Below are 11,607 nucleotides of genomic sequence, written 5' to 3'. Positions count from 1 at the left end.
ACCAATCATAGAAGAGCTTACATCCCCACTCCTTGAAGAAGAGCCTGTGATTGGTCAGTCTTCCTGATGTTACCTTTGACCCTCAAAATGGCGGGCGATGAAATTATGGACTCCGGTTTTGGGCAAATTTTAGTGAATTTGGACAAATTACGGACTCTTGTGAGGCAATATGTTGATGCAGTAAGTATGTCCTATCTGTATTGAAGCTAAAGATATTGATTTTATTTGTATATTTTGTACCTGTTGTAAAGAAACGAGCTTTTTCCAAGTACATGAGTTGTTCAGAAAGAGGGGAGGGGGGCTACATGTAACGTAATAAGTTTTACTGAAATAACGAAACTTCACCCTGCATGTGTATATGAAACTAACTTAAACTTTATCTATGAAACTATTTACACGTAATAAGATGATGAATAAGACTGAAGAAGAAATTTTTATTTTTTTGTTGGTAACTTCTCTTCTTTTTTTTTGTTGTATATTTTTTATGTGGCACGTTACAACAGCCTCAGAATTTACTCAGATGTTACTGGCTGTAACAAGTTATACAAGAATGTGCATTATTATTAAATACAAAATTCATTCCCTTTTTCCTACAGCATCAGTACAGCTCAGCACTATTCTGGGCAGACAAGGTTTCATCCCTCTCTAATGGTGAGAATGTGTGATATGTACATGTATGCATCCTGATCTGTTTGTTTGTTTGTTTGTTTGTATTACATACCCAGTAAACCCCCTCATGAGGGTACAGTACAACTTAAAGCTGCACATCCGGTTTGGTCCTAGCTTTTCTTGAATTATTTTTGTTATTCATTTATTTATTTATTATTGTTACATATGAGGCTATTGTCACTTTTGTCAAGTGGTCTGTTTTTAGATGGCAAATACATGAATTTAATATTTTATTTACCACCAGTAACTATTGCAATCTTCAATTTGATGTTACTTCTACGAAGGATATTGTCAGACAGAAAGTGCCTGTAGTAGATGAAACTTTATCAGGCTGCAGACTTCTCATAATATTGATAAGCCAAGCTGCCCGTTCACAGTTACATGTGTGCATGTGCATCATGGTCTATGGTCTACAGTTTAAGGCATGTAGCCAGTTGCAAAGAAGTGCCAAAGGCCTTAGACTTCAACCTTAGACCACAGTGCATAATGACAGTATATGGGCACTTGGCACTGTGACCTGGCTCATTGGTAATTCTCTGTCTAAATCACTGTTAATGTATGTGCTTATGTTGATTACAGTATATTGCCTGTTATTAGTCACTAGTAAGTGGGACCCATAAGATCTTGGTTCTGAGCCATACAACTTCATATCATAGTCTGCATGTCCCAAGGGTAGTGCTGTGTACCTTAACTCCGGACCTGTACCCATGGCATATGTGTACAATAATGAAATGTTTTTGTATTTTTCCAGGGCAAATTTATCTATTGAAGGTTTCAGATGGTTTAGAACAAGAAGGAGAATATAAGCAAGAGATAGCTTTCTGCAAGTCCGGAATTGGTTCCTGACATTTAGATTGTTTTTTACCTGAACCTAAACATTTTTACAGGTCTAGTTTAGGTCTGTTGTTTAGGTATGCAGCATTACCCAAGGGCTATAGAAACGGAGATGGGCACAGCTCCTGTACACCAAAATGTGTGGGAAGGATTTCAACATGTAACCATCATTGTTCCAGGAGAAGGCCAGGATGTGTATTGGCTGGCCCAGTGTATGTTCCTGACAGGACAGTACCACCGAGCCTCTCATCTCATCAGGAGTAAAAAATTAGATAAGGTAATCCTACAAATTTATTTGTTGAGATTTAGCACATTAGTGGAATGATTGACATAACAGGTGACTATCACCTTTTCAAGATGTCAACCTGGACCAGACTGTAACATTTGATCCACTCACACCGGGAAGGACCCCTACTACCTGTAGTACTCTTTCCGATAAGTGTGTTGGGTTCTTTTAGGTGCTCGAGGTGTTGCTCTTCTCAAACACGGGACCTCCATTTAACGTCCTGATAGAGGAACGTTCCAAACCGAAGCTAGGTACTCATTTTTACCTGAGTGAAGTGAGGATAGTCGTGTAAAGTGCCTTTCGCAAGGGCACGACATCAACTGGACAAATCAGGAGACGCCAGATTTGAACCCAGGACCTCTGGGTTCTGGGCCAAACACCCTGCCACAGGGCCACCGCGACGCCACTCAAAGTTCAAATTTGTAGGTAATGTGATGTTAGGTAATCTGATGAGATTTGCCCTGAGCTGCAGACCCACTGGACATTTTTTTCTAACTACGAACGGATTCCCCCCCTCATGCCTCCAAACACACATCAAACCACAAGCACACACATCACAAACACACATTACACACACACCACACACACACACCACAAACACACACACACCACAAACACACACACACCACAAAAACACTCCCACCACAAACACACACACACCACAAACACACACACACCACACAAACACACACCACAAAAACACACCCACCACAAACGCACACACACCACACTGCACACACACCACACTGCAAACACACACACACCACAAGCACACATTTCCATCAATAGGCTAGATATATGATTCATGCCTTGGTTACTTACCAAGAAAGACGTACAACTGTATAGAAAAAAAAGTCAGACTCACAATGTGAAGTTTACATATAACACCAAACTACTTTTATTATAATTGGATTCTTGATAAATAGAGGTCAGTTCAGAAGGCTCAAAATACAATAATTTGAGTTGAAAGTGCTCATTAGTATATTGCAAACTAGTGGAAAGATAAGTGAGAAAAGGGAAACTTCATGTAAGTTTGATGCCTGTTTTTGTTACCAAGCCTCTTGTCTTTTTTGTGTGGACTATATACTCTACTACAATATACATGTAGATAATGTTCTTTGACATTTCACATTCAATTTTTGTCCCCCTACTCATTGTCACGAACTTTGTGTCTATCAGTAAATTTAAGTACAAAATGTCACGATATCAAGTCATGAACATATTACAAGCAAGTTGTCTTTTGTTAGATTCAACTTCTATATTTAAGTTCTAAGCATCATCGTCATCAATGCATGTAGAACCACAGTTAAAAGATAATTGTAAATAAACAAAACTTACATGTAGTTGAAAATAAAGCGACAAAATGATATATGTTATATGCGTATACATGCATAAAATAACAGACTACAGAAATAACATACTAGGATTTTATGTGCACAATGTTTAGAATAAGTTTTTTCACAACAAGTGTTTCAGATTACATTATCATGTACACACTCTTTCATCTATTTGTACTGCAGGTTAAAATGTAATTGAAAGCAAAATCAAAAACAGCATCTAATTCTCTATAGTTGCTGTCTCTTGCCTGAGTTGTACTTGTAGATAAAGCGAGTTGGGGTGCTTAAAGGTACAGTTTTTAGTTATGTAGGCTGTCAACAGCCCCAAATCAGAAGATGGTGCAGTGCTTGAAGAGTTGCATTTATTGAATCAGATGTTGTTTTAAGATGTATCAATATGTTACATGATGTGCCAGATGCCAATACTATGCCAGTTCCATGAAGATTTACTCATTGCTTAAAAAAAATCAGCTAAGCCTACCTAAAACCCGCCAGAATGGAGCAACCAGCTGTAACATGTCAACAGCTATTAGCTTAGCTATTAGAATGATCCTAACCTCTCCCAAGATATATTTTGTGTATATAGCAAAATATAAAACAGCTACAAGTACTGGGATGTTATACAGCCCAGTCTGAGCCATGGCAATGCATGGTGACTGTGGGTTCAACCACATGCACAGTTTTCCTCTGCTGCTTGTCATCATCAGCCGACGTGCTTTTGCTACGACGGGGTTATACTGCCCTTACGGGGTTACATACCCTTTCATTGGCTGTCATACAAGACAGGAATGCACCAGTTCTACCGTCCGGGTGAATGGTGTAAATCACTGTATGGCTGATACGAGACGGAGGTTCGCCAGGACCCCATCCAGATTGATTTGTAGTGAATCACCAACTCCAGAAAGAATGATTTGGACCATCACACACCAGGGCATGCCCCTACTCTTTTTGAAAGGTGTGGTGGGTTCTTTTACGTGCGCGGGGTGTGCCTCTCCCCAAACACGGGACCTCCATTTAACGTCCTATCCGAGGGACGTTCCTAAACCTAGATGATCATGAGTTAGGTACTCATTTACATGTAAAGTGCCTTTCCCAACGGCACAACGTCGGGGCGTATGTCCAGACATGTCTGGGGACAGCCCGGGCTCGAACTCGGGTCCCCTTGTTTGACAGTCGAATGTTTATCCATTACGCCACACGACGCCACGCTGCTTGTCCTAATAACTTAAACTTCACATTTTAGGTCCATGCCTAACCCACTACATGTATATTGGGAAACATGCTCAAATGTACTAGTGTTTTGGGTGCAGTGAGAAATTGTGCCAAGTGTACAATATTTTTGCTGCACGATGTTGCCATACGCATAAGATAGAGGACCCAAGTATTTTCAGACAAAATCTGCTGCAATATCCTTATTATCAATTTGTACGGTTCTTGGTGGCAAATTGTGCTAGATATTGATGTTGGCACATCGGCAACCGAATCTGTAGTGGTTTTTTTAAACATTTTTTGGCAGATTAGCCGAAGAGGTTCGGTGGGCGTCACTCCACCGTCATGGTAGGAATATCATGTAAAGTGCCTTTCCCAAGAGCACAACGTCGGGGCATGGTGAGCATCGAACCCGGGACCTACTGGTTCTGAGTCCAATGCTCTAATCGTTGCGCCACACCGACAATATCCGTATCATTGACCCCTTGTATATTTTCTATTTTTTGTGCTCTTACATGTAGGTGCTTAATAGTCACAGCTGATTGTTCCATTACAGATGGGTTTTGAATATTTTAGCCCTTCCCTTCCCCCTGCTTGTCAGTAGCAAGATGGTTACTATTCTTTTATTATATTAGACTGACTCTCCATGGCAGGTGGCAATTTTGTACAGCTGATGTAAAGTCACTGATCTTGTAGACTTGTACCAGTAGTTTAGCACACAGAAGGCATAACCTTCCACCGGTCATAACAGGATAAACAGACAACAAATACAGTGTATACACTTGTAAGTTTCATTGTCCAAGAAAAATTCTCCTAGCATGACAAATAAAATGAACCGTGGACTACAGCATGCCGTCCTTATAATTGGGACTGCGACTCTTTCCTGTGGCATTGCATTCTGGGTGAGCGACAGCAGCTAGGATCCCAGCTTCCAGGTCGAGAGGGAGGGTCACTAACCACTAGGCACACACTACCAATAATTTACGCTGCTATTAAGTCAAAACTTTACATACTAATGCTTATAACTCACATATAATGTCCATTGTCAGAATAAGGTTCTAATGTTATATACCGGTATGCCAGTTTCTATTTCAAACATAAGATCTATGCAAACATATGATTTAAAGTTCTAAATCTACTCCAACCCTATGTCACCTTGTCTACTTTATTACCTTCCAATCTTTTAGTTTTACTAACAATTTCTATATGTTATAACAACCAATTCTACAATAATTATTCTGATATACCTGTAACTCACAATTTTTATGACTTCAACAATAGATGTGATTGCTTTAGATATGCTAACATGTGATAGTTGTTTTAGCAGGTACAGTGATCATGACTTGTGGTAGCTTTTGATCTGTGGTAGCACTTAACCTTCTCCCTGCTGCCTAAATCTGTAACCAATAGGGAATTGGGTGCCAAACGACTGCTTCAATGTGCTAAATGTTAAAACAATTAACCTTTGTCCTGTTGAGGTCAGGCCTGTTGATACAAACCTCTGGGTGTCCATCCTGTGTGTGAAAAAAGTGGCCCCCTTGCTTGACGAATGACCTATGATTGCCACAAGGACTCTTACTATTTCCATGTTCCTTTTTTTATTTCAGAAAACATTTCTATATTTTTGTATCGAAATATGCTGCTCATGAAGCTTGCTTTTTTTACATAGTAGCATCCTTGAATATACAGGGGATTACGTTAAAATGGGACTCCCAGAAACATTGTCAATCTGACTCAAAGCATTGTTTTGGATGTACTAGAAGTACAAAGAAAATGAGTGGTGCAGGTAAAATTTGTCTAGTGTGGATAATGTTCAGTGTTACCCTTACCAGTACCCACACCAATTTCTAAATAGATAAACTGTTTTTTTTTAAATAATCATCTGAGCCTTCAGACGAAACTATAGTCAAACATGTCTATTGTCAGTTCTTAAGGGACTTGAATGTCACTGTCGACAGGTGGGGAAAATTATCCCAAAACTGGCCAAATGGTCTTTTTGCATAGGTGGCCACTAAAGCTAGTACCAGTTTGACTGTACATTATGCCTCAACAGAGATTTGCCAGTACATGTATGCCATTGGTATATGAATCAGATGATAATATAATTTTGATAGAATACAGCTCAAGAAGTAAATGTGATAAAATTATGAGTTCCCTAGAAGATTCCTTTTGAACGGCAGTTGTTTTTTGGTTAACTTTGTGGAAACAATAAGTAAATACCTTAAAAAGTTAAAGTTACTGTAGTATCTTCTTGTGATCTTTATTATTTGTGAGCTTTTAGCCTAGGTAAGAAATTCAAACAATAATGAATAAATCAGATACTTCAAGTAAACATGAACCAATAAGTCTTGACAAATTCAACAAGCAGAAAGAGTTCTGCTCACCTCAATGAGCAAAATTTATTAATTGTCTAACTTTTTTTTTAATTTTCCTTATTGAATTAGAAATCTTTATTAATTGATTTCTGTTGATTGTTTTGTAAGATTGGCCTGTCTGAATGGGGCTACTCAGTACTCTCAACATTTATCAAATCAAGTTTGTATAGAAAAATTTCGTAAATGGCATTTTTGGTATTTTAGATTTTAGTATAAAAGTGATAAAAACATCCATCAGCAATCCCCAAAATTTGGAGTTAACAAAATTTGTTTCAGGAAAAAAATTCAATGTGACCAACTTTGAAAAATTTATATCCATAACCCCAAATTTGATTGGAGATTAAGTAAATGAGTTTTTCTAGTCGTCTAAGAAGTTACAGTATATAGATGGTGGATAGTATGATTTCAATTGATTTTTGTCTTTGCTCCAAACAAAATTAGGACATTTTCCTAGTCCAAAATAGAAAACATACGCAGAAACATTGTTGATGAGCACCTTAAATTAGATAATTTGTGATCAGTAGATACATGTAGATAGTAACAATGATCACAAGTATCAACATTCCAAAATGTGATATGTTAAATTTTGTTGAACTTGAAGACCTCTTAACCACTGTAAAGAAAAAGAAACTGAAGTGGTACGGCCACATGTTACAGTCATCAGGACTAAACATTTAACTATCATGCAAGGAACAGTCCAGGGAGGAAGGAAGAGGGGTAGACAACAGAAAAGACGGGAGAATAATTTCAGAAATAAATGGTCATGACACTAAGTGAAAATTGAGATGTTACTAGTTGTAAAAAAATCAGCTGCGTACAGGGCACCTTTTTCCCTGCTTTTTGCAGTATTGCGTATGTTCCATATCTCTAGCATTACACACACATATACCTTCAAGTCAGTAAACATGGCTACTCCCTATGTATGCATCTGTGCCTGTTCTGGCCTTGCTGCATATAATGCTCTGACTTTATCCCTGTGATTTGTGTTGTAATATGGATATGGGACATAGAAATATGTATGATGTCATGAAGAAGTGTCCGTTCCCTGAGGCCATGGACAACTCTTCTTCCTGACAGTCAGACTAATTTCCAGATTCCACATACCAGAAAACGATGAGATGGTGGCCTCTGTTTCAGTGATGAACAAGTCATTCTAAAGTCAAGAAGTAAATTTTGGGTCAATTTCATTTTTTCATCGTGTTTTTTTTTTATGACGATAGGTATTCATAAAAGGACTTACCCAAAAGTTGTTTTGACAAAAAGAATATCGTTGTTATCCTTCTGCTTGGTAAGATATTTGTCTTGATTAAACATCGCAAATATTCATTGAATTTAACAGCCTTCATATCTTTTGTTTCCTTCTTTTATGAATTAGAATTGAATATTGCACACAGACAGGGCGAACTACATAAACAAAGGCGGAAGTGGGGAAAACTCAATGCAGTATTCTCTGGTAAATAGTGACGTATCTCGAAAAATAATAGAAATATGACTATTTGTGAGTAAAAGTTATAGGTGATATGGGCAATAGGGGTTTAGTGTTTCCGGATTTTATGTTTTGATTTTGTGGTATACCTCATGTGTTCCTGTTGTAAACTGCCATACTCATTACTTATACTGCCATACTTATTGAAAACTGAATAAAGAAAGATCACAAAAAAAAGAACAAAAAAAATATTGTTGTGTTGCATGGAATGCAGTATTTTTGAAGTTAAGTAAGCACCATGTTTACATGTAAATGCCACCTGGACATATTCATATGTTCCTTCCCAACAACAGCATGCATTTGGTTTAGTGTGGAAATAAATGTGGAAATGAACATTAAACAATATGACTTAAATTTGAGAGGTGCTCTTGACATGTGTTTTGGGTTCCCTCCCCTGGTATCTCCCATGGCCAGTAGGTGTTAGGTAGTGTGAGAGGAAGGGTCGCACGTTATGGTGTGTTGCGAGTTCCCTCCCCTGGTATCTCCCATGGCCAGTAGGTGTTAGGCAGTGTCGAGAGGGACATGCACCGTGGTGTGTTGCTGGTTCCCTCCCCTGGTATCTCCCATGGCCAGTAAGTGTTAGGCAGTGTGGAGAGGGATGCATGCCGTGGTGTGTTACTGGTTCCCTCCCCTGGTATCTCCCATGGCCAGTAGGTGTTAGGCAGTGTGGAGAGGGAGGCGCGCCGTGGTGTGTTACTGGTTCCCTCCCATGGTATCTCCCATGGCCAGTAAGTGTTAGGCAGTGTGGAGAGGGACGCACGCCGTGGTGTGTTACTGGTTCCCTCCCCTGGTATCTCCCATGGCCAGTAGGTGTTGGGCAGTGTGAGGGGAAGGGACGCACGCCGTGTAGTGTTACGAGTTCCCTCCCCTGGTATCTCCCATGGCCAGTAGGTGTTGGGCAGTGTGAGGGGAAGGGACGCACGCCATGGTGTGTTACTGGTTCCCTCCCCTACGATCTCCCATGGCCAGTAAGTGTTAGGCAGTGTGAGAGGAAGGGACGCACGCCGTGGTGTGTTACTGGTTTCCTCCCCTGGTATCTCCCATGGCCAGTAGGTGTTGGGCAGTTTGAGGGGAAGGGACGCACGCCGTGGTGTGTTACGGGTTCCCTCCCCTGGTATCTCCCATGGCCAGTAGGTGTTGGGCAGTGTGAGGGGAAGATAGAGACACACGTCGTGGTGTGTTACGGGTTCCCTCCCCTCGGATCTTCCATGGCCAATAGGTGTTAGTTAATGTGGAGAGAGGGAGAGATGCATGCTGTGGTGTGTTACTGGTTCCCTCCCCTGCGATCTTCCATGGCCAGTAGGTGTTTGGTACATGTAGTGTGGAGAGGGACAAACGCTGTGGTGTGTTTTGGGTTCCCTCCCCTGAGACCACCTGCAGCCAGTTGGTGTAAGTCTTTCTATATGTAGCTACACAATGGTGCCTGTCTTCCCTAGACATTCTATATGTTTGCAGAAGCCTGGCAGCTGACTGATTGCTGTATAAAGTACCAACAGTGTTGCCCAGATATGTCCGTTGATTTTGCCTACTCTTTGTGACTGTAGCCAGTGACGGCTCTGCTACAGCACCGTAGAAGCGAATGGGTTCATCATCAAGACTGTCTGAGATGGGATCGTCTGTGGGGTTTAGAAGTGATGGCTCTGCTACAGCAGCAGCTACATGATCTTGGATCTGTGAGCAGGTGTGTGGGAGGGCAGGCAGAGGCCTCTGAGCAGCAGCTATATGATCTGGGATCTCCCAATAGGTGTGTGGGAGGGCAGGCAGAGGGTCTAGAGCAGCAGCTACACGGTCTGAGATCTCCCAGTAGATGTTTGGGGGACCAGGCAGAGGCCTCTGAGCAGCAGCTACATGGTCTGGGATCTCCTCATAGGTGTGTGACTCTGGGACCCCCTGTTGGATAGTTTGAACAGTATGGAGAGCTGTAGGTAATGACCGGCAGGAGACAAGACCTGGAGGTGTCTGTACTTTGTTGTTGTTTCTTAACTTTGGTAGACACTTCCTCAACAGGAACCCTACAAGGAGTAAGAAGAACAGAATCCCCACCGCGGAGACAACAACTGGGATGACAAGAGTCTCCGGTGCTGACGTGTTCTGCTCAGGATTGGCCTGCAATGTAGATGTCAATGACCTGTTGTCTTCTGTAGTTTGGGGCCTGATTGGAGGTTTGGAAGTCAGTAAGCTTGTTTGGCCTGTTGTTGTGCCACCTCTGTACACAGGACATGCTTTGTGGGCCTTCACCGGGATTTTGGAAATGTTGAAGACAACTGGTAGGCCGTCTTTAGAGAGCAGAATGCAGGTTACCTTCTGTGTATTGATAGTGTGTGTGGGGGTGCTCTGACTGCTCTGGATGTCTTTTGAATGTGTGGTGCTGACTGTTTGTGTATCTGGTGTGTTGTCAACCCGTATGGCAACATCTGCCATGGTTGTGTCCCACAGACTCATAGAAACCAGCTGTAAGGTGGAGTTACCAGGCTTCAAGGCTACTGTAATCCCCAAGTTGTGTTCCCACACCTGACTGCACTTCTCATGATAGTAACGGTACATTTTTTCTGGATGGCCTTGGGTAGCAATGACAACAAAAGGTGGCTGAGTGGTGATGTTTCTCACGGAGCTATTCACCAAATGCATAAAACATACACTGGGTGCATTTGTGTCCTTTTTTGTAGGACGTGGTACCATCTCCAGTGTATCAAACTTCCACCGAAGTTCTAGGGACCTCATATTTTTCCGTTTGTCCTTTTTGACACAGAGGAAGAAGTTGGGCACTTCGACAGATATGACTTGTCTGTATTGGATGATTTTGTCATGGATGGCAAGGCTCCAATCCATTCTATGTGGCATTTCATCATGCACCGTTGTCAACCTGTCACCACTGACATAGAAGGTTGACAGATGCCACTGTCCCCATGACATCAACCAATCCAGACAAGACAGAGAACTCTCCTGCATGTAGAAATGATCAACTCTAATGTCTTGCAATATGCTTGGGGGAATACTTTTGATGCTATTGCCCCCCAAGTTCAGGTACGTCAGGTACCTGTTTGGGCCAGAAAGCCAGGCAGGGTCTACAGCCTGCAACATGTTGTTTTCTAGGTTCAGCCAGGTTAGTTGAGTCATATTCCTGAAGCAGCCCCGGTCAATCTGTGCTATTCTGTTGTTGGACAGGGTCAGGTAAGTGAGATCCAAGCCAGCGAACCAACTGTCTTTTACATGTGTCAATCTGTTGAAATCGAGGCCCAAGCGAAGTAGCTTTGAAAACCCTCTGAAGATGTTTTTCTCGAGTTCTGCAATTTCATCTTCTATCAGAACCAAAGTTACTACTGAAGAATAGCTGGAGGCTGGCAGTCTCCCTGCCGATAGAACACCAATTGGATGACCTCTTATAGCAAAAGCTGTTTGCATATCAACCAA

General features: G+C 41.4%; 1 protein-coding gene across 1 annotated transcript in view; it reads left to right on the top strand.

Annotated features, from left to right (window-relative positions):
* Positions 1–54: 54 nt before the first annotated feature.
* Positions 55–11,607, top strand: part of LOC136423692 (cell division cycle protein 16 homolog) — a 56,846-nt gene continuing 45,293 nt past the window's right edge. Inside the window, exons 1-3 of the mRNA XM_066411972.1 lie at positions 55–180; positions 597–651; positions 1,683–1,780. Coding sequence (XP_066268069.1) covers positions 67–180; positions 597–651; positions 1,683–1,780 — 267 coding nt within the window. The 5' untranslated portion in view covers positions 55–66. The remainder of the gene's footprint in view (positions 181–596; positions 652–1,682; positions 1,781–11,607) is intronic.

The sequence above is a fragment of the Branchiostoma lanceolatum genome, chromosome 17 (assembly GCF_035083965.1).
Source record: "Branchiostoma lanceolatum isolate klBraLanc5 chromosome 17, klBraLanc5.hap2, whole genome shotgun sequence".
NCBI classification, from domain to species: Eukaryota; Metazoa; Chordata; class Leptocardii; order Amphioxiformes; family Branchiostomatidae; genus Branchiostoma; species Branchiostoma lanceolatum.
The sequence above is the reverse complement of the archived record's forward strand: the minus strand, read 5'-3'. Positions and strand labels throughout refer to the sequence as shown.